The sequence below is a fragment of the Molossus molossus genome, unplaced genomic scaffold, assembly GCF_014108415.1.
Source record: "Molossus molossus isolate mMolMol1 unplaced genomic scaffold, mMolMol1.p scaffold_m16_p_10, whole genome shotgun sequence".
NCBI classification, from domain to species: Eukaryota; Metazoa; Chordata; class Mammalia; order Chiroptera; family Molossidae; genus Molossus; species Molossus molossus.
Genome location: NW_023425345.1, coordinates 19079414 through 19103161, shown reverse-complemented (window position 1 = coordinate 19103161; position 23748 = coordinate 19079414). Strand labels below are relative to the sequence as shown.

The following is a 23748-nucleotide window of genomic DNA, read 5'->3' as shown; positions in this document are numbered from 1 at the left end:
GTGCACTGAGTGGAAAGCAGTTGAAGTTTGAAGCTTATCATACATTCGGAGAGAATGTATACTATATAACATGAATGTATCAAAGTGCTATGTGATGACTTCAAAGGAAATCACCTTATCCAATATAAACATTCCATCATTTTGATGTGAGTAAACCAGTTAAGTCAATTTGGTTCTTGACAGCAGATAGGGGAACCAGAAGGAAGATGTCATAGGACCCACATCTAATGTAATGTATGGCATTTCACCACCACCATTATCTTTTCTTCTAATAGAAAATCCAAGCCTTTCTAGGATTTAGCCTCTCTGTACTACCATATATTTTAAAACCTATACACATTTCAGGAATGGCCAGAGAAGAATGTGATTCTATCACATTGTGCTAGTGGATTTCTGTCAATGTGACTTTTTACATAATTACAAGATAAAAATACCGCTTGAAAACTATGCAGAACTAGCTCCAGGCAGAAGGCCCTGACATCTTTCACAGAATACTTTTTCAGACTGCACACCGAGGCTTGCCTTGCATACCTATCTCCTGAAGTTTGTGTAGCAGGCAATATCTGACACACATAATCTTCATTTCTTATTTTCTTCCAAAATGCAAACATATTTCCTTCTTGCTTGGGGAAAAATAAGAGGTTTTTTTTTAGATTCTGGTTCAGGCTCTAATTCTCCAACATATATTTCTTATTGATTGGTGATTCTAAAGTGCAATTCAAGCACTTAATTTTTACCTACTCATTACGATGAATGTCAAAGTTACAACCCAACTGGAGTGACATAAATCCTACTGTGGCTTTGTCTTTTCTTGTTAGACATAAAACCCAACAGTAAACATTTGTCCTAAATTGCTTTCACAACCAAATTAACAACAAAAAAATTACTTAAAATGACATTTTTAATTTCTAAATTTTGCCACAAGATTTCTTTAAAAATACAGATGACTAATTTAAAATAGTTTATTCTGTACTGATATGTCCTGTTATAAGAAAACCTGAAATAATACTACAAAACAGTCAAAATAGATTCAGTAGAGGAAGTGGGTAGTTTTATAAACGATTTCACAACAGGTTCCCTTCAAATAATGAATTTAGATACTTGCTAAATGTCATACATATTATATTTACAGATATATGGAAGCAGCAATATACCTTTATGTGAAGCACTTTCTCTCTATAGAGCATTTACAAAAAAGAGTTAAGACATTTAGCTGCTCTAGAGTATATTCTACCAGGAAACCTATCTGTGAACACATTTTTAAGTAACCTTATGCATCTGTAAGGCTCTAGAACTAGTATTTGTTTCAATCACAAATGCTGACAATAAATACAGCTATTTGAAAACTATCTGTAATATCTCTTAGGAAGATAGAAAATAAAACAAGGACAGTAGAATAGAGTTGGTAAGGGCACAAACTTAGGAGTCAGATTAGAGTTCAAATCTGGTTCTGAGGCTTATTCTTTTGTGAACTTAACCTCCTCAAGTCTCACTTTTCTCACTGATGAAGTAAGACATAATACGTATGCCACAGGTCTGTGTGAGAATTAAATGAGGTAGTGTATGTGTGGAGCAATGTAGCAGGCATTTAGGGCACCAAATGCTCAAAGAAGAAATATTATTATTATCTAGATGAAACATTGGTTTTAAAAATGCCCGCCATTCATTCATTCACTCACTCACACCGTCATCAAAGAGTTCTTGAACTTCAGAGTTAGCATGAACTATGCTAGGGGCTGAAGATACAAAAATGAATACAGAGTCACTAACTCTTCAGTAAGGGAAGAGAAATATGCGCACAATTACAGGGCAGTAAATGTTAAAACAGTGTAGTCCAGGGTACATGGGAACACAGAGGAAAGAGCAGTAACTGCCTCGTTGCAGATAAGGGTTGTTTTGAAAGAACTTGATGATCAAGCTGCCTTTCAAAATAAGCTGAAATCCCTTGCTTTACACCTGGAAGATGGTGGCAAATAGCTTTCTTGACTATTCTAAGTCCTATATAATTAGGTAACTCTCCTGTTACATGTTCCTTTCTTTGGATTAAAAAAAAAAAAAATCAATCTGCTATTACTGTCCTTTTGTGGATCAGAGAATGTTGAGAAAACGTAGTGTATGATCTATGGTGCTGCTGCTTATAGGAAGGTACCCTACAATGTAATGTAGGACAAGAGTCACAGCTGTTAGCCTCTGTAAACATAAGTATGTACAAAATGGCAGGAACATACTAGAAAAGTTAGGGCTTCCTTTATTCTGATGAGACTGCTAAAGCCTTTGGTGGTGGAATCACAGGAATCCATTGCTGTCTTTTCATCTCTATTCCCACGTTCCCTGGAACTCTAGGGGTCTGTCTGCAAGTCTTTCACTCAGAGTGATCCATGATGGCAAACTTGCTGTAGAAAGACCTAGTTGTGTTCAGCATCTTAGCCCTTTTAGACTGTTAGGATTCCCTGGCATTACCTTGTGACTCTAGCTTTGGCCATTCTGTTAGTAAAAGCTACGCTGGGAGCAAAATACCCTGAAAGTATTTGTTTCTGATTTAGCTTTTCTAAAAACAGAACTCAAAGTTCAAGGCCCTCAGCTGGGAAAGAAGCTGTTGGTCAAGCCCTTTCACCACTGCACAGTGGCCACTCCTTCAGTGTGCTGCCCAGGCTCCCCTCATTGTTTTCTCCTGGAAAGGCCAGGGCCCTACAGGGTTTCTGAAGGGGAATTTTTCATGTCAAAGCTATTTTGAAAGCTGTCCAGCTGCCTGTGGAGGTTCTTAGAGGACCAGGAGTTAAAGGAGATGACTTTGAATGCAACTGTAAACAGAAAGGAGGCAATATGAACTGTTATTACTATATTAAGTGTGAAGTTAAATATTAGATAAAATGAAATCTTCTAGCTTTTTGGTACTGTTTTCTCCTTTCTTTCTACTACCAACTATTTTTGCTAGTGGATGAATAGCAATAAAAAATAAAGAGAAAAATGTAAACAAACTTTATTCTGTCATAGGCAATATAGTTTACCCCTTTATTAACCTAGGGAACAGTTTTCTATTCACCCATTAAACGTTATATGCATTGTGTTCAAAGATACCTAGTTCTATGATATTCAAGGTGTATGTTAATTTCTAATAAGTTATGCTAGAATAAGTCTAAGAAGAGAATAATCTAAATTAAGACTTGCTTTTTACTTACTGAAATGCAGTATTTCCTGAGTTACTGTACATCCCATGCAAAAGAAGATCCACTTATGCATGAAATCTAGACATTCCTGCCTCTAATTAATGCTTTAAAAGTAAATGTAAAGTATTAAAGTATATTTACTGTCTCCTATACATTTTTAAATGAGTAACACAAATAAATACAAGTCATACCCTTTATTTTTAATGCTTCACTATGTGTCCTCTGCTCAGACCCTAAATTTGATTTTTATATTATTCCTTTCCTGTTTACTAGTTGTAACTGGGCCAGTTACTATTTATTCCTGAGTATATCTCAGAATTCTTTGACAGCTAAATAGCCAATTTTATATTCATGTGTTGCTACTTTAGTTAAAAGTGAAGAAAGTACTTTTGAGAATATAGACAAATTTTACTATAGGGAAAATTTTTGGTATAATTTTGGACACTGTATTTTGCTTTGAAGAATTTGGTTATATGTCACAACATTATCTTTTTGTTGAAGAAAGCCTCCTGTATTCCCAATCCACTCAGGCACCACCCAACCAGGCACCTAGCCAGGAATTGAGGTCATCCCTAACTCCTTTTTCCTTTGGAGAAAGAATCCTTATTTATTCCATCTATCTTAGATCTCTCCTGTGCACTGATGTTGCTAATCCCTGCTATAACCCGCCATAGTACCCTTCTCTTCATAACACTTATTGCAGTTTTCAATTACGTACATATTTACTTGGGTAAATTTATTTATAGTCTATTTCCATGGAGTTAGGGACTCTTATTTTATATACAATGACTATAATAAGCCTGCCACATGGACACCACCGAGTAAATCTATGTTGAGTTTTTAATCCCCTGGTTAGTTTTTCTCAGTGGTTAGAGCGTCGACCTGCAGACCAAAGAGTCTCGGGTTCGATTCCAGTCAAGGGCATGTACCTCAGTTTTGGTTCAGTCCCTGGCCCTGGTTGGGGTCATGTGGGAGGCAACCAATTGATGTGTCTCTCTCACATTGATGTTTCTCTCTCTCTCTCCTTCCCATTCTATCTAAAGATAAATGGAAAAATATCCTCAGGTGAGGATTTAAAAAATAAAATAAAATAAAAATAGATGAATTATAGTCACTTAATAATGATTTCTTAATGATAGATAGTCTTCTGGCCTCCAATGTAATCTCTTTATGATTTTTCTTTGCCTCACTGCTGTTTCTATAGTACACTGTGAAGTACTAGAAAGTAAGAACCACATCTTTTTATCTCTGAATCCTCAAACCTAGGACTATAACAGACCCACTTTAGGGACTCACTCGATCTTTGCTGAATGAATGAATGAATGAATGTACCTCTCAATAACCAACAAATATGAAATGATTTATATCTAAACCTCCTAAAAGGCTCATACTATTTATTTTATAGGTTTTTAGTATCTTAGCATTATAGCATTTGAAATACTCAGATACTAGAAACAGAAAAAAATTAAACAAGACGACAAATTCATAGAAAACTAAAATGGTCAAGTAGAACAGATTACTCTTGATCTTGCCAGTGGAAGACTGTTTCCTACATGAGTGTGAAACAATTTCCTACATTTAATGCTTCACTCAGTCGGGTTTTATTATTTATTGTTTGTAATAAAGGTTCTTTATTCTAACTCTATAGGAGACATTCCCCACCTATAAATGCTTCTCACTGGCAGTAAAAATTTTTGTCACATTAATCAATCTGAAATTCCTTTCCTCATTTTCATCCAATTATATCTAATCATGACTCTTTGTTCTAGGGAAGCAAATTATTTTTTGGCACTCCCTATATCCCCTTATACTTTTTTGAGTATGTAGAAAGTTATATTCTCTCTGAGAAGTTTCCTAGTTGATCTGAGAATATTTATCCTTTTTTATATTTACTCATTAGTATCCTTTCTTGATTATTTTTTGGTCTGTCTGGTACACTCTCCAGTTACCCCCACCTTTCTTGTACTAAGAATCCTTAGGATAAATGCAATTTTTTTATATTCAAACTTTACATGGCTCTTTATCAGTAAGTAGGCTCTTACTCAAAATTCCAAGTGATATTTATTTTGAAAAAATCTAAGTTCTTTAAAAATTATTTTTGGCTTTAATATATATATCTGATTATTTCCACCTTTATTAATTCATTTTGTTTTCATCAAGTAGGTCACAGTGTGGAATCAAGGTTTTTGGATTTTTGTAGGTCTTTGGCTCAAAGTCGTTGAGGTAAGACAAAGCTGGATTCAAACCCCAGCCCTGCCTCTGACCAGCTGCATAAACTTGAACAAACTATATAATCAATTTAAGCCCCAGCATCCTCATTTATCAAGTACAAAAGACACCACCTAACTCATAAACATTGCTAAATGAGATAACTTATATCAGTTGCTCAGTACAGTGTCTGGCCCATAGTAACCACTCAACAAATGCTAGTTCTCTCTCTTTTTTTATCTTTTAAAAAAAAATTTTTCTTTTAAAGAGAGAGGAAGGGAGAGGGAGAGAGAGATAGAAGCATCAATGAGAGAGAACATTAATAGACTGACTCCTGCATGGCCCCACTGGGGATTGGGCCCACAACCTGGGCCTGTGTCCTCATGGGGAATCGAACTTGTGACCTCTTGGTGCATGGGTCAATGTTCAACCACTGAGCGACACCTGCCATGTGCTAGTTCTCTCTCTCTCTTTTTTAAAATTTATTATTTTTTCCTTTTGTCTTTATTGTGTTGATTTTTTATTTTTATTTTTTATATCTGTTTTATTTTTATTTTTTTTTTTTTTATCCTCACCCGAGGACATTTTTTAATTTTATATTTTGTTCAGATAGAGTGGGAGGGAGAGAGAGAGAGAGAAACATCGATGTGAAAGGGACACATCGAGTGGTCGCCACCCACACAACCTAACCAGGGCCGGGGACAAACTGCAACCGAGGTACATGCCCTAAGCGGGAACCGAACCCTGGTCTCTCGGGACCGCAGGCCGATGCTCTAACCGCTGAGCCAAACCGGCCAGGGCTATTGTGTTGATTTTTTAAAAATTTTTATTTTTGTTACAGATGTTTCTCCTTTTTTACCCCATTGACACCTTCCTCCCCATCCCTCCCACCCCATCCCCAGCTTTGTTGTCCATGTCCATTGGTTATACGTACATGCATATAAGTTCTGTGGTTTATCTCTTCCTTCCCCCCACCACCCCCTCTTCTGAGGGTTGTCAGTCTATACCCTACTTCCACGTCTCTGGGTCTACCCTATTCCTCAGACTGTTATGTTCATTATATTCCACAAATAAGTGAGATCATGTGGTATTTGTTTTTTTCTGCTTGGCTTGTTTTGCTTAGATAATACTTTCCAGGTCCTTCCATGTCGTCTCAAAGGATAAGAGATCTTTCTTTCTTACAGCTGCATAGTACTCCATTGTGTATATGTACGACAACTTTTTTATCCATTTGTCTACTGATGGACACTTGGGCTGTTTCCAGATCTTAGCTATTGTAAATAGTGCTGCTATGAACGTGGGGGTACGTATATTCTTTCTAATTGGTGTTTCAGGCTTCTTAGGGTATATTCCTAGAAGTGGGATCACTGGGTCAAATGGCAGTTCAATTTTTAATTTTCGGAGGTAACACCATAGTGTTTTCCATAGTGGCTGCACCAGTCTGCATTCCCACCAGCAGTGTCCTAGAGTCCCCTTTTCTTCATACCCTCACCAACACTTGTTTGATGATATGTTGATGGTGGCCATTATGATAGGTGTGAGGTGATACCTCATTATTGTTTTAATTTGCATCTCTCTGATGACTAGTGATGTTGAGTATTTCATTCATATGTCTCTTGGTCATTTGTATGTCCTGTTTGGAGAGGTTCTTTGTATTCCTTTTGTTGAGCTGTATGAGTACTCTATATATATTGGAAAATAACCCCTTATCTGATATATCATTGGCAGTTATGCTCTCCCATATAGTGGATTGCCTTTCCATTTTGATGATTGTATCTTTTGCTGTGCAGAAGCTTTTGAGTTTGTTAGTCCCATGTGCTCATTTTCTCCTTTGTTTCTGTTGCCTTAGGTGATGTATCAGTGAAAATTCTGCTGTGTATGATGTCTGAAATTTCGTTGCCTACATTTTCTTCTAGGATTTTTATGGATTCACGGGTCACATTTAAGTCTTTTATCCATTTTGAGTTTATTCTTGTGCATGGTGTAAATTGATGGTCTAGTTTCATTTTTTTTTGCATGTAGCTGTCCAATTTTCCCAACACCATTTATTAAAGAGGTTGTTTTATCTATTGTATGCTCTTGCCACCTCTGTCAAATATTAATTGAGCATAATGTCTTGGGTCTATTTCTGGGTTCTCTGTTCTGTTCCACTGGTCTAGATGCCTGTTCTTGTGCCAGTACCAGGCTGTTTTGATTATAGTGGCTTTGTAGTATAACCTGATATCAGGAATTGTGATCCCACCTACTTTGTCCTTCTTTTTCAAGACTGCTGTGGCTATTCGGGGTCTTTTTTGGTTCCATATGAACTTTTGAAGTATTTGTTCTAGTTCTGTGAAGTATGTCATTGGTATTTTGATGGGGATTGCATTGAATCTATAGATTGCTTTGGGTAATATGGACATTTTAATGATGTTAATTCTTCCAATCCATGAATAAGGTATGTGCTTCCACTTTTTTATATCTTCCTCTATTTCTTTTGTCAATGTCTTGTAGTTTTCTGCAAATAGGTCCTTTACTTCTTTGGTTCAGTTTATTCCTAGGTATCATAATTTTTCTGCCTTGATGGTAAATGGGATTGTTCTTTCAGTTTCTCTTTCTGTGCGTTCATCATTGGTGTATAAGACTGCCGTCGATTTCTTGATGTTAATTTTGTATCCTGCTGCTTTGCAAAATTCATTTATTAAGTCTAGTAGATTTTTGATGGAGTCTTTAGGGTTTTCTACGTATAATATTATGTCATCTGCGAATAATGACAGTTTCACTTCCTCCTTTCCAATTTGGATCCCTTTTATTTTTTCTTTATGTCTGATTGCTGTGGCTAAGACTTCCAGTACTATGTTAAATAAGAGTGGCAAAAGTGGGCATCCTTGCCTTGTTCCTGTTCTTAAGAGAAATGCTTTTAGTTTTTGCCCATTGAGTATGATGTTGGCTGTAGGTCTTTCATATATGGCCTTTATTATGTCAAGATATGATCCCTCTATTCCCATATTGCTGAGTGTTTTTATCAGAAATGGGTGCTGGATTTTGTCGAATGATTTTTCAGCATCTATTGATATGATCATGTGGTTTTATCCTTCATTTTGTTTATGTGGTATAACACATTTATTGATTTGCGAATATTGCGAATATTGATTCATCCCTTGCATCCTTGGGATGAATCTCACTTGGTCATGGTGAATAATTTTTTTGATGTATTGCTGGATCCGATTTGCTAGTATTTTGTTCAGGATTTTGGCACCTATGTTCATCAGGGATATTGGCCTGTAGTTTTCTTTCTTTGTAGTGTCTTTTTCTTGTTTTGGAATTAGAATTATGCTAGCCTCATAAAATGAGTTTGGAAGTCTTCCTTCTTCTTCAATTTCTTGAAATAGTTTGAGGAGAATGGGTGTTAGTTCTTTTTTGAATGTTCGGTAAAACTCCCCTGTGAAGCCATCCAGGCCTGGGCTTTTGTTTGCGGGGAGAGTCTTGATTACATCTTCAATTTCTTCTGTTGTTATTGGTCTGTTCAAGTTTTCTATCTCTTCCTGATCCAGTTTTGGGAGACTATGTGTTTCTAGAAATTTGTCCATTTTGCTTAGATTGTCGAATTTGTTGCCATATAATTATTCAAAGTATTTGTTCACAATCCTTTGTATTTCTGTGGTGTCAGATGTTACTTCTCCTTTTTCACTTCTGATTTTGTGTATTTGAGTTCTCTCTCTGTTTCTTGGTGAGTCTAGCTAAGGGTCCCTTAATCTCGTTTATCTTTTCGAAAAACTGGCTCTTTGTTTCATTGATCATTTTAATTTTTTTTTTTTTAAGATTTTAAAATCTTTATTGTTGAATGTATTACAGATGTTCCTCATTTTCCCCCCATTGACCCCCTCCTCCCCACTCCTGCCCCCCTCCCGCCTTTTCCCACACTGTTGTCTGTGTCCATTGGTTATGCATATAAGTTCTTTGGTTTATTTCTTCCCATCCCCCCAACCCATTTTCCTTTGAGGTTTGTCAGTCTAGCAATGAATTTGTACTTCTTAATCCCCTCATCTTTTTCACCCATTCCCCCAACCCCCCTCCCATCTGGCAACCAACAAAATGTTCTCTGTGTCTATGAGAATGTTTCTGTTCTGCCTGTTCATTTTGTTTGTAGATTCCATTGTTGATAGATATGAATTCATTGCCATTTTGTTTGTTCATCTATTTCATCTTTTTCTTCAAAAAGACTCTTTAACATTTCATATAACAATGGTTTGGTGGTGATGAACTCCTTTAACCTTTTCTTGTCTAGGAAAGTCTTTATATGGCCATTGATTCTAAATGACAGCTTTGCAGGATAGAGTAATCTTGGTTGTAGGTTCTTGCTTTTCTTCACTCTGAATATTTCTTGCCACTCCCTTCTGGTCTGCAAAGTTTCTTTTGAGAAATCAGCTGACAGCCTTATGGGAACTCCTTTGTATGTAACTAACTGCTTTTCTCTTGCTCCTTTTAAGATTCTCTCTTTATCTTGAACCTTTTGCATTTTGATGATGATGTGTCTTGGTGTGGGCCTCTTGGGGTTCATCTTGTTTGGGACTCTCTGTGCTCCCTGGACTTGTTTGTCTGTTTCCTTCACCAAGTTAGGGAAGTTTTCTGCCATTATTGTTTCAAACAGGTTTTCAATTTCTTGTTCTCTCTCTTCTCCTTCTGGCACCCCCAACATGTGAATGTTGGCACGCTTGAAGTTGTCTCAGAGGCTCCTTACACTATCCTCATTTTTTGGGATTCTTTTTTCTTTTCACTGTTCTGATTGGGTGTTTTTTGCTTCCTTATAATCCAAATCAATGGTTTGCTTCTTGGATTTACGTACTCTACTATTGAATCTGTGTAAATTATTCTTTATTTCAGTTAATGCTTCCTTCATTTCTGACTGTTCATCCATAATTTCTGACTGGTCCTTTTTTATGCTCTTGAGGCCCTCATTAAGTTCACTGAGGTTCTCACTCAGTTCATTGTCTGCTCTGATCTTTACTATTTTGTTCCTTCTACTTGTTCTGGGGTTTTCTTTTTGTTTGCTTTCTAGTACTTTAAGTTGTGAGGTTAGATAGTCTATTAGAAATTTTTCTTGTTTCTTGAGGTAGGCCTGTAGTGCTATGAACTTCCCTCTCAGAACTGTTTTCGGTGCATACCGTAGTTTTTGTGTTGTTGTGTGTTCATTTTCATTGGTTTCCAGGAAGCTTTTAATTTCTTCCTTGATCTTCTCAGTAACCCATTGTTTAATAACATGGTATTTAATCTCCATGTGTTCAAATGTCTTTTTATGTTCTTGTTGCAGTTGATTTCCAGTTTCATGCCATTTTGATCTGAGAAGATGCTTGATATGATTTCAATCTTCTTGAACTTGTAGAGACTTAGTTTGTGTCCTAACATGTGGTCTATCTTTGAGATTGTCCCATGTGCACTTGACAAAAATGTGAATTCTGTAGTTTTGGGGTATAATCCTCTGTAGATATCTATTGAATTCATTTGGTATAGTCCTTCATTTAGAGTCTCTGTTTCTTTGCTAAGTTTTTGTCTAGAGGATCTATTCAGTGATGTCAGTGGGGTGTTGAAGTCCCCTGCTATGATTGTATTGCTGTTGATTTCTCCTTTGAAGTCTGCCAGAAGATTTTTAATATATTTTGGTGCTCATATATTGAGTGCATATATGTTTACCAAGGTTATATCTTCCTGTTTAATAGATACTTTTAATATTATGTAGTGGCCTTCTTTGTCTCTAGTTATGGCCGTCATTTTGAAATCTATTTTATCAGATATGAGTATTGCTGCCCCAGTTTTTTTTTTTTTTTTTTCCCTTTCCATTTGCTTGGAAGATTTTTTCCATCTCTTCACTTTCAACCTATGTGAGTCTGTTGTGAGGTGGGTCTCTTATAAACAACATATATATGAGTCATACTTTTTTTATCCAATCAGCTACTCTGTCTTTTTATCGGAACATTCAATCCATTTACATTTAAGGTGATTATTGATATGTACTTATTTATTGCCATTTTTGTTTAGTGTGGTTCTATTTTTCTTCCTATTTCTTCTACTAATTACAGCAGTCCATTGAACATTTCTTGCAGTGCTGGTTTGGTGCTAATGTATTCCCTTAGCCATTTTTTGTCTGGGAAGATTTTATTTGACCTTCTATTTTGAATGATAGCCTTGCTGGGTAGAGTAGTCTTGGATTCAGATCCTTGTTTTTCATGACCTTGATTACTTCATGCCATTCCCTTCTGGCCTGTAGTGTTTCTGTTGAGTAGTCAGCTGAGAGCCTTATGGGGGTTCCTTTGTAGGTAACCTGTTGCTTATCTCTTGCTGTCTTTAGGATTTTCTCTTTGTCTTTGATTTTTGGCATTTTAATTACTATATGTCTTGGTGTGGGCCTGTTTGAGTTCTTCTTACTTGGGGCTCTCTGTGTTTCTTGAACTTGAATGCCTTCTTCCTTCACCAAATTAGGGAAGTTTTCTGTCACTATTTCTTCAAATATATTCTCTAACCTTTGCTCATTTTCTTCTTCAGGGACTCATATGATGCGAATATTATTACATTTCCAGTTGTCCCACAGTTCTCTTAGGCTGTCTTCCTGTTTTTAATTTTTTTTCCCCTTTTGGTTTTCTGATTGGTTGATTTTTTTCTACTCTGTCTTCTAATTCACTGATCCGATCCTCAGCTTCCTCTACTCTGCTGTTTAGATCTTCCAATGTGTTCTCTATTTCTGATATGTCATTCTTGATTTCTTCTTGGTGGTTTTTTAAATTTCCAATTGGTTGATTTTCAACATTTCTATGTCTTTACTCATGGTGTTGATGTCCTTACTCATGCTGTTGAGCTTCCTCAAGATCATGGCTCTGAATTCTAGCTCTGTTAACTTGCTTAACTATATTTCATTTATCTCGTCTGCAGTAGAGGTCTCTTGTTCTTTCATTTGGGATTTGTTTTTTTGTTTCATCATTTTGGCTATCTCAGTGGGTTTTGGAGCCTACCAAGTTTTCCCTGTGGGTGTTGGTGTTCTGGTGTTTGTGGCTCCCTCTACTGGGTTTGGATGAGCGTGGGAGGACCCATGTTAAACACTGCTGTCAAGTCTTACTTTCCTGGGTACAGTTGCAGGCCCAGGAATGGTTCAGTTATCCTCTAGCTTTTTGCCTGGAGGCTATTAGTCTCAGTTACTTGAAGAGCCTTGGGTTCTCAGCTGAATGAAAAACTCCCTCAGGTGTTCAGCGTAAGGGGATTTCCTGAGGGTGGGGCAGATGCTAGTTGTTAATAAGCCTTAATCTGCATTTCAGTGACCCACCTGGGTGGGGTTGAATCTCTGCGAGAGGGGTTGCTGCCTCTCCCCAAAAGTCCTGGGAAGGAGTAACATGGCCACCGTCCTGCATGGCCACAACTGAGCAAAAGCTCGAGTGTCCTCCAAATACAGAGTGTCCCTACACAGTTCCAGTCCAGTCCGCCCTCCCTCTGCTGGAGCCCAAGGTGAGTATCTGTGGCTATTTCAGCTCTCTGTCCCGGCTCTCTGCGCTGTGGAGTGGGCTTGGGAGTTTAACCCCAAGAGCTCTGCTCATAGCTAAGACCACTGCTGTCCTTGGGCTCCCTTGCCTCTCATGCCTCCGAAATCCTACCAGGATCGATTCTGTCCTCCTGGTTATATGGTCCTTGCAAGCTGCTTTTCTGTTGCTTTTTCCCAATGATTTGTCTTTATTTTAGTTGTAATTCCAGTTTGGTCCTGAAAGATGGTCTGTATAGCTTCCATTCATTCTGCCACCATTTTGGAATCTCCTCTTGTTCACTTCTTAACCCTCTTGTTTTATATACTAGATTTTAGATTTTTATTTATTTATTTCGTTCTCACTCAAAGACATGTGCAGGGGAGGGACAGGTGGAGGGAGGGGCAGGAAGAGAGAGAGAGAGAGAGAGAAAGAGAGAGAGAGAGAGAGAGAAGGGCAAAGAGAGAGACATTGATGTGAGAGAGCAACATATATTGGTTGTCTTTCATATGTGGCCCAACCAGGGATTGAACCTACAACCCAGGTACATGCCCTGACCAGGAGTCGAGCTGGGAACCTTTCAGTGCACAGGATGATGCTCCAACCTAGTGAGCCACTCCAGCTGGGCTATACTAGATTGTTTTAAAAACTGAGATTCAAGTTTCCCAACTATTATTGCTGAATAACTGATCTATTTAAAGTTTGCTTTTCAAAAACAGATACTTCATAATTGATTCTATTATGGAATCACTCACAGTTACTTTCAATATGAAACAAAGATGTCTATGTTGTTTATATGACATGAAATAAACTTATGTAGCTTTCTAAAACTACAGTTTGAAAGAAAAGTCCAATAAGTTACTACTGAAAGAAATGTCTTTGACCCTTGAGAAAAATCCTTTTCTGAGACAGACCAGGACATAGGCACAAGAATGAAAAATGGAAGGTGCGTATGGGTTCCTAAATGTGTCATTGTGGTAAGGTATTCTGGATTTTACTAATTTAAAATGTTTACTTTTAAGATAATTTGAAAGGAAAGAAAAACCATCCTAAAGGTAGAATGAAGTAATTGTTACATAGAGGTCTGAGCAAACAGGCAAACACAAAGATTCTTCTTGGGAGCATCACAAGAAGGGCATATGTTAGCAGACTGTGAAGGATGGAGAGGTAGTTTGCAACAAGATAGTGACCCATTCAAAGCACTTTTATTTCCATCAGCTGGTCAGGTCTCACCTAAGCCAGAAAGAAGAAAAGAAGGAAAAAAAGTAAGAAGAAGAAAAAAAAATTATTTGGATGGATGATAGAACTCTTTCTTTGCAAAGAGAGCTGGCTAGTTAGGGTAACAGTAACCAAGTAACCAGATATTATCTCGCTAAACACATGGTTTGGGTTTTAGGGCAGAGAGACCAAGTTTATTTTTACCCACTCTACTAATACGCAATTGACTACATTTATTTTGGCCCACCAGGGAGGAAGGCAGGGTACGTCAGTTTTTCAAGAGGTTGTTTACTTTGACAGAATGAATTCTGCCTTCTTTTCCATTTGCTGATTTTTCTTTAAATATGGAGACTATGCAATAGTTAAAAATAAGTCTTGACATAAAAGTCAATAAATTTACTATATAGTTACTAACTGGCTGTTTCCTAAATAGAGAGCTAATTCTGTTCTATAAAGATGTTTTCTTCAAACATCTGTTTCAAACTATGTGTTCTATTAAAGTAAGGGAATTTTTCTGTAGGAAATTTTATGTCATGAAATAGCTGTTAATATTCCATACCCAATCAATTTCCCATCTAACATTTAACATATCCTTTGTGTTAAAAGGAGGTAAGGGGAGGGAAAAGGGACTTTGTGAAGATCTGCATTCAATGATTATTTAACTCCAACACAATAACATGCTTATAATAGTTAAATGCTATGTTTTGAAATATGTAAATATAAAGTAAAAGTAAATTGTTAATATAGTAGTAAACTATTTTCTTATAAATTCCAGTTGCATTATAATTATTTACTTCAAAGTATGAGATATTTATAGTAAATAAATTTATATGCTTTGAATAAGAGGGCATTCTCTGAATGGAATTGCTAGGTATTTATTTTGAAACTGTTATGTGAAAAAAGACATCTTAGAATTCTGCCAGAAATTTCTTGGAGAAAAGCTGAGGCTAAGTTAGACATTCTTAATTGACATGAATACTTACCAGCATTCATATTTTTCACTGTGTGAGTAAAAACATGTCTAGCCAAAGTTTTAGTAATCCTTTAGGAGTTCCTGTCAGAGTTATGGCTAATTCAGTGAATAGATTAAGTTATAGACGATTATTAGCTCAAAAATCTCTCATGAAAGATGAAAGTAAGTAGAGCTCACACTAGAAACACAAAATATATATTTAATGGTTCTCATATGCTGGTCAGGAGACCAAAATACAGAGTCAAAATCACCGATGATGCTCTTAAAATACAGATTTCAGGCCTGGTCCCTGTTGGAGATTCTAATTTGGAAGATCAGGGTTGGGGTTCTGAGATTTCTTTCTTTTTTTTCCGTGCCATCTTTTAATGTGTTTTTAAATAACAAAGAATTATTTTTTTCTTTATTCATTTTTAGAGAAAGAGGGATAGAGAGAGAGAAACATCGATGAGAGAGAACATCAGTTGGCTGCCTCCTGCATGCCCTCTCACTGGGGATTTGGGCCACAACCTGGGCATGTGCCCTGACCAGGAATCGAACTGGCATCCTTTTGGTGTATGGGTCGACACAACCACTAAGCCACACTGGCTGGGCACAAAGAATTGTCTTTTAAAATAATTAGGATTACATATTGAGTCTCCACAGTATATCAACACTAAAGCAGTTAATGACGCATCCAGTCATCATGGAAACAATCAAATATTGTCTTCATATTTTCAGTAAGCACTCCCAAATGATTCTGATCCACACACAGGTCTGACTACAGAGAAGTGCTTGGATCAAAGAAGGGGCTGTGGAGGTGAAGGCAGACTGTTCAAAGGAAAGGAACCATTCCACTTTGGTTTAGAGTCTATCTGAGTTGTTAAATTCCTCATTAAAAAAAACAATGAGCCCTGGCTGGTTTGGCTCAGTGGCTGGAGCGTCGGCCTGTGGACCAGAGAGTCCCGAGCTCTAGAGGCTAGGGGCACATACCAATAAACAAACAAACAAACAAACAAACAAACAAATAAATAAAAACAGTGATCTGGTGGCTTGAGAGTGGCATGGTGGGACTATTTAAACCACAAAATTGACCAATGCTACAAATCAGGGCTTTTTTTTAGTCCCTAGGAAGTCAGCATGCCACTGCCTATTAGGGTTATTCTCACTTTTATAATGTTCCTGCCATAGGAAAATCTACTTAGGTTATAGGATACCTACCAAAGGCACATAAGTGACTTTAGACATTTCAAATAAATTACTCTAAAAGAGACTTCTCTTTTTGAACAGAGAGACAGTAGTCCTCAAAGTACCTCAGTACACAGTGATCATTATATTTTCCATTTTAGTTCTGTACCTTAGTGACCAGCCAGTTTGAGCCTCAATTTCTGCTCTCAGCCCTAGATTCAGCTGGGGAGGTTTCACATTGTCCCTGTGTTCACAGACCTTAAATGCACTGTCCTTTTAAAATTCTTTTTTCTGAGTTGTAGAAATAAATTCAGTTTTAATGATCTTCAGTAGTCTTAAAAACAACAAACAGCACCTTTGGAATCCTCAGAAGTGATTTCTTGGAGAAATGTAGTTGATTGTTTGGGTCCCACAGTTGACTCTAGTTACAGTTGAAATAAAGAGGAAGTGAGAGCAGAGATGATTTAATTACTCACAGGAATAAATCTACTGGCTAGTAAATTTAGTTCATAGCCCTTTATATTTAGGAATGATGGATTTATGACTATCAATTAAGTGTACACATAAGGACCATAGCATTTAACATAGTGCATATTAGGATAGTGAGAGGGAAAATATAGCCTGGAACATGAACGGGGCCAATAAATCCTTTGCTTACTTGGCATAGAGCTAGCACCCCAGCTGTGAACAGAGTCCCAAGGTTAGTATCTCTAATATTTGTTGAATGAATGAATGTGCCTAGGTGAGTATTCTATTAAATGTGTGGTAGATTGAATAACATCAATTTATTCCATTTTCTAGATCAACTTATTAAAGGCAATGAAGGCAATCATTGATTAGAAAGTAAGACAAACTTTGTGTTTCACTCCTTTTAGAGGAAAAAATAAAACGGCCACGAAAGAAGTGTCAGGGGCATCTCATCAAGGAAGTCTCCCCTTAACTGCCTTCATCTCCTCCACACACTCCCCCTCTGGTACACAGCATGTCTCTTTCATTGCACTGTCCTCACATAGTGGGGATAATAATAGCACCTACATCAAAGTGCTTTTGGGAGTTAAATGAATTAATGCATATATATAGCCCTTTGAACAGTGAACAGAAAATAGTAGGCACTCAATAAATGTCAGCTCTTGCTTTTATACCATCACCATCACCAGTGTATTGAAATGGCCTGTTATTGCAAGTTTCTCCTCAGAGTGTAAGATCTTTTAGGGAAGACCTTTTATCTTTACAGATCTAGTGCTCACCACAGTACATGGCACAGAAAAAACACTCAATAAATGTCTCCTGAGCTAAACTGAGTATATAATTTATATACTACTAGTAAATTTTGTCTGGGCTACTGCTTCGAGTTAACAATGGTTCCAACTCCCGAGAAGACATACACTAGGAAACAAGGGAGAGAAGTGTTTTCATATATCACCACTGATATATGACTGACTGGATTGCCCAGGCTTAATATTATGTTTGTAATTATTTTACTGATAGAAATATAAGGTTTATTATTTCCTTGAAATACAGTTATGGGATCTAGCACTTGGAAATAAGTAACAAATAAATAGAAGCAATCTTCTAGGACATGGCTTCCCAAATGAAATCTTCATATAGATTTCGCCATAATACAATAGCAACATTTTCTATTGTGTCCTGGTACCACAAAATGTTCTGTAAGAAAAGCATTCTTTAGTTAAATCTGAGAGACACTTCAGAGCTCTGAAGGAGATTTGTAATTGATATTAGCATATGAAAGGCTCTGAGAAATCCTGAAGAAACCTTTGATTAGTTCACCATTTCCTAAAATTTCAGGCCATAGAAAAATCACCCCTTATACTAATTCCTATTAACATCTCATAGAATTAGTGTTCTATGGAATAAACTTTGGAATGTACTATACTACAGAAACATATTTATCCAGATTTTTATTTTTTCCCTCAGTAAATCTTTATATAATCCATTTTTTAAAAATTCTAAGTCTATATGCACAGGTAGAGAGAGGTAAAAACCTTGGTAAATTTGATGCTAAAGGAATAATAGGATGTTCTGGCTAATTTTAAAAAATTAACCTTCAGAGCAAGTGCTAAAATGCAGTTAACCCTTATTGAAAAGCATTATGCAACAGTCTCATACTTTATTACGATACAGTCATTTGGGAATTCTGTTAAAGGGCAGATTTGATTCAGTAGGTCTGAATGAGATCAGAAGTTCTGCATTTTCTAATCAGATATGATGCCAGTGGAATTGATCTTTGGACCACACACTGAGTAGCAGGTTACATTTCTGCCTTGGTGAGCACAGTAGAATAAATATAATAAAATTGTTATTTTAAATAACATTGTCTATGTTGTTGATGGAACCACACACTGAGATAGTTTAAATTTTTTTAAATATCAACTTGTTTTCCTGATACTATCTTTGTTACAAAAGGAAGGTGGGAACTAGTGGGGAGAAAAGTTGTGGCTATCACAACACCTGTATCAGCACCTACTATGAACTCTGATGCATTATAGGTACTTAATAAATGTTAATTATTGTACACGAACTAATCTGTCATAAGTTTTATCAGAATTAATAACTCTAGAGGTGACATAGGGACATCTGCCAAGGAGATAGTAATTGATTTAAAAATATTACTAGATAATAGTGAAAATGTTGCTAAACATATTGCCAATTAAACAATAAATTATGGAGAATATTTAGGTAGGGAGAAGAACTGGAGGTGCTAATAATAAGTGTTGGGATCTACCCAGGCTTAGAAAAGGGAAGAGAAGAACCAAAAGGTGCTAGTAAGGAAAACCATGCTAGTAAGTGAATGGACACAGGCATCTCAGCCCCAAACATATGCTGGAACAGTCATAAAATGAATGAGGATAGACATTCCTTGGGTGGTCTACCAGTAGTCGATCAGAGGGCTGTCTGGAGAAGGAAGGAAGGAGATATAGCTCTTCCCTGCTAATCCATCTACCTCCTACAAATTATGCTAAAAGGATTAAATTAGAATCTGTTATTTTCATAATTCCCTACTAGGGTATCTAAGTATTTGTTACCTAGGAAAGATTAGCAATATGAATTATTATGATTACTTTGCAGCTTCAAGTCTGAGTAGGTACAGGAGCAGGAGTGAAACAGAACTCTGACAAATATGACATCCACATTTTGGGCTCAATGTTGAAAGTGAACTGTGCCACAATCTATCTTCCATAATTTAAGAGAGAAAGCTTGTAACAAAGAAGCCCACTCAAATTTTCATGTAGATATCTTCTTCCTGATGTTAAAAACATGTATTTTTCAAGAGCACTAGAATTTTTCCTTTAAATTAAAAAAACAAAATAAAACCCAAGATTTTAAATGATTGTTTCCCATTGTGTTGTTCCCTTCCTGTCACTGTTTTGAGCTGGAACATGGAGTCCTTGGTGGGAAGAGGAAGGGCATGATCATCAATCTCCATTAAGAGTCTTGAGTGGTTTTGTCCTCTAATAATTTCCAAGTTAATAGCCATGTAAATACTCGTGTAGTTTGGTAAGCTGTTCATCCACATTGGACATTGCAGATAATTGGACAGGCATTTTAAAATTCTACTCTTTTTTCCAAATAAACTTCTTGGAGTTATGCCAACAAAAAAGTAGACTCCATTCTATAGGAATTTAGTATTTGGGGGGAGAGTAGGGATTTATACTTATGTTCTAAATTTGTTTATGATGTAGTGTCAACCAAAGTACATTCATATTAAAACCAAAACAGGTGGTCAAGTTCACTTTAAAGATGAAAGCTAGAATGACCCAAGCGCAGGTAACCACTCTTTAATTAATTTTAGTCCATTTAGTATTATCTACGCTCATATATTTTGTCTTAAGATAATTTAAATATATCTCCCTTTTCATCAATCTTTTTTCTCTTATACTTGTCATCTTGTTTTCTACAATGTGGTGCTACAAGGAATAATTTTACTTCATGGAGTGTGAGAAGGGAAGATTTTTTTTTTTAATGATTATTGTATTGTTTTCACCTAACAAGTTGAAAATTCTTTTTTTTTTTTTTTTTAATCCTCATCCGAGGACATTTTTCCATTTTTTGCACAGACAGAGTGGGAGGGAGAGAGAGGAAGAGAGAGAGAGGGAAACATCGATGTGAAAGGGACACATCGAGTGGCTGCCACCCGCACGACCAACCAGGGCCGGGGACAAACTGCAACCGAGGTACATGCCCTTAGCGGGAACCGAACCCGGGTCTCTCCGGACCGCAGGCGGATGCTCTAACCGCTGAGCCAAACCGGCCAGGGCACAAGTTGAAAATTCTTGCTCCTTATCATTGAAGAAGTTAACTGATGTATGTGAGTGTTTTGTCTGAAATTTCATGACCTCTCTCCCTTGGGCCAGCAAATGAAGGATGGAAAGAGTCATTTCTTTTGTACAAATCATCCTTTTTTCCAGTGACCATGAATGAGTTCACTTACATTTGCAAGCATCTGGAGCAGAGAAGGGTCTCCGGAGGTCCCGGTAGAAGCCTGGCTTACATCGCTGGCAATGCTGACCTTCTGTGTTGTGCTGACAGTCCTTGCAGACACCACCACTACGGTTTCCTGATGCCTCCCACACATGAATGTCAAAGTGACAGGCATCAGCGTGCCCATTGCACTTGCAGGCTGGAAAAGGAGCATGGAAGGGAAACAAATAATTAAAAATAAAGTGGTAGGTTTTCTAATATTCAGTTAAATTTTTCATTTTATATTTAGTTTTTTTAATAATGCACATTTTCACAGTACATAAGAATCAAAACAATATAAAAAGGTATACATCAAAAAAACTCTAGTCTTGCCCAGCCAATGTGGCTAAGTGGTTGAGCATTGACCCATGCACCAAGAGGTTGTTTGATTCCCAGTCAGGGCTCATGCCCAGGTTGTTGCTTCAATCCCCAGTGCGGGGCATGCAGGAGGTGGCCAACCGATGTTCTCTCTTCATCGATGTTTCTGTCTCTCTCTCTCCCTCTCCCTTCCTCTGTCTCTAAAAATCAATAAAGAAAAAAAATTAAAAAAACAAAAAAACCCAAAACTCTAGTCTCCCATCCCCATTTACCCTGTTTCCTCTTGCCTTCAATAGGTTACTACTTTCTTTCTTTTTTTAAGTTTTTAAATTTTATTTTATTATTATTTTTTAATCCTCACCCAAGAATACTTTTATATTTATCTTCAGACAGAGTGGGGGGGGGGAGAGAGAGAGAGAGAGAGAGAGAAATATCGATGCGAAAGAGACACATCGAGCCCTGGCCGGTTTGGCTCAGCTGTTAGAGCGTCGGCCTGTGGTCCTGAGAGACCCGGGTTCGGTTCCCGCTGGGGGCGCGCACCTCGGTTGCAGTTTGTCCCTGTTCCTTTCACGTCGATGTTTCTCTCTCTCTCGCTGTTCCTCTCTCTCCCTCCCACTCTACCTGAACAAAGAATGGAAAAATGTCCTTGGAAAAATGTCCTCGGGTGAGGATAAAAAAAAAAAAAAGAGAGACACATCGATTGGGTGCCACCCACACGATCCCAACTGGGGCCGGGGACAAACCGCAACCAAGGTACGTGCCCTTGGCCAGAATTGAACCCGGACTCTTTGGTCCACAGGCTGATGCTCTAACCACTGAGCAAAACTGGCCAGGGCCTTTCTTCCTTTTTTAAAAGTGTTTTTGTGTGTGTATACATTTAGTGTTTTGTTTTGTTTTTTATCCTCACCTGAGGACATTTTTCCATTTTTTGTTCAGATAGAGTGGGAGGGAGAAAGAGAGAGAGAAACATCGACATGAAAGGGACACATCAAGAAGTTGCCACCCGCATGACCCAACCAGGGCCGGGGACAAACTGCAACCAAGGTACGTGCCTTTAGCGGGAACCGAACCCGGGTCTCTCTGGACTGCAGGCCGACGCTCTAACCGCTGAGCCAAACTGGCCAGGGCATTTAGTGTTTCTTTATAAATTTTTTTTTTTTTTTTTTAGAAATAATTGACATATTGGATATTTAATTAAATAAGTTTGAAGACATGTCTAGAAGCCAACCAAATGTAGATTTGTCTACTTAGGCAGAGATAATATGGTTATCTTAGCAACTGGAGTTGACAATTATTTTGGAAAGACTATTTGGACACCAATTTTTTTCTCTCTTTAATGGAAACACATCACCATTTTCATTCCTTCTGCTTCTCAAGGACCACTGTTATTACTGTGGATCCCATGCTTTACTCAGAAAACCCTAGACTTGAAAATAATAATTCATATTGAAGACACTGGCCTGAATTTATGCTCATTAGACACTGGAAGGGACCTTCTGGTTGACAGGAGTTAGTAACTTGGCAGTAGATTAAGTGATCTTTCTATTAATCAGATACTGTGAGTTCAAGGTAGTCTCTTACAGAAGCCTCAATTTTCTTATAGAAGAGGCCAGCAGTGTTTCTTATGTAATCAATTTCTCAATGGCATTTCTAAGATTATCAGCCGATAGCACCAAGTGACAAGTCTCTGTGTTCTATATGTATTTAGATATGTAGTTGGTTTCTCTGGAAAGGGCCAGAATGGCATTCTAGGAATTTAGGAGAAATTCCTTAGATTCTCTTGATGAGTGATTTAGAATAAGATTCCAGACTTCTTTTTGTGGAGGTCAGCTGTGTTTGAAATGTTTGTGCTATTGTTTTTCATTGTTTCCTTGATGTGTTATGATATTTTGAGCAGATCTGTAATCTTTAAAAAGCATATTTATAAGATAATTTAAAATTTATGCTTAGAGGAAATCCTTTACATTTCCTACAAACTAAAATAAATCAGTTATAATTCTAAATTACGTATGAGAAGAGATTTCTCACAACTTGACCCCTAGTACTTGCCTGTAAAGACTAGTGAAATTGAGGCTTGTGAATATAAACATTGCTATGGGCACGTGCATTTCTCTGAACATTGAATTGAAAACAAAAACAAAAACCCAAACAATTAATATTCCCGTATTTTTTTACACTCCTATCTAATTTCAAACCTTAAACCCAATGTTAACCCTGGTAATGCAGTTTCCTTCTTGACTAACTGGCATAATTTCAAATCTGATTTGTCATTTCAAGTGATATTGTGGTATTATGGGGGAAAACTATTTAATTTATAGTGTGAAGACTTGGGACCAAGTCCTGACTCTGTTTGCTAATTTGGGGAATTTACTTAATCTTACTAAGGCTCAGTTTCCTAATCTCTAAAATGGGAACTTTATAGGGTTGTTTTGAGAAATAAGTTCATGATTATAATTCATTGACGCAGCTACGAGGCTAATTGTACACCATAATCCTGGTTGCTGTTGTGTCTAGCCATGTTTTCATGATGTCAAATTATCAAGAAGGGTACTTAGGTCCTGCAAAGTGGCCAAATGAGCAACATATTCTTGGCAAAACAGTCACATTGGCAACATAGCAAGCAGTCATTCTTTCCAGTGGTTGAGGTCATAGTGGGCAGTGAAACAGGCTATGTTTGTGTAGGTTACAGTGTCTGTCACCCACCACTTTATATTATGTTTCCAGAGACAACAAGGAGTCC

At 37.3% G+C, this 23748-nt stretch overlaps 1 protein-coding gene across 2 annotated transcripts in view; it reads right to left on the bottom strand.

Annotated features, from left to right (window-relative positions):
• NTN4 (netrin 4) overlaps window positions 1-23748 on the bottom strand; it is a 128689-nt gene that overhangs the window by 20633 nt on the left and 84308 nt on the right. For both annotated transcript variants that reach the window (XM_036252618.1, XM_036252617.1), the window contains one exon: window positions 20662-20850. In XM_036252618.1, coding sequence (XP_036108511.1) covers window positions 20662-20850 — 189 coding nt within the window. The remainder of the gene's footprint in view (window positions 1-20661; window positions 20851-23748) is intronic.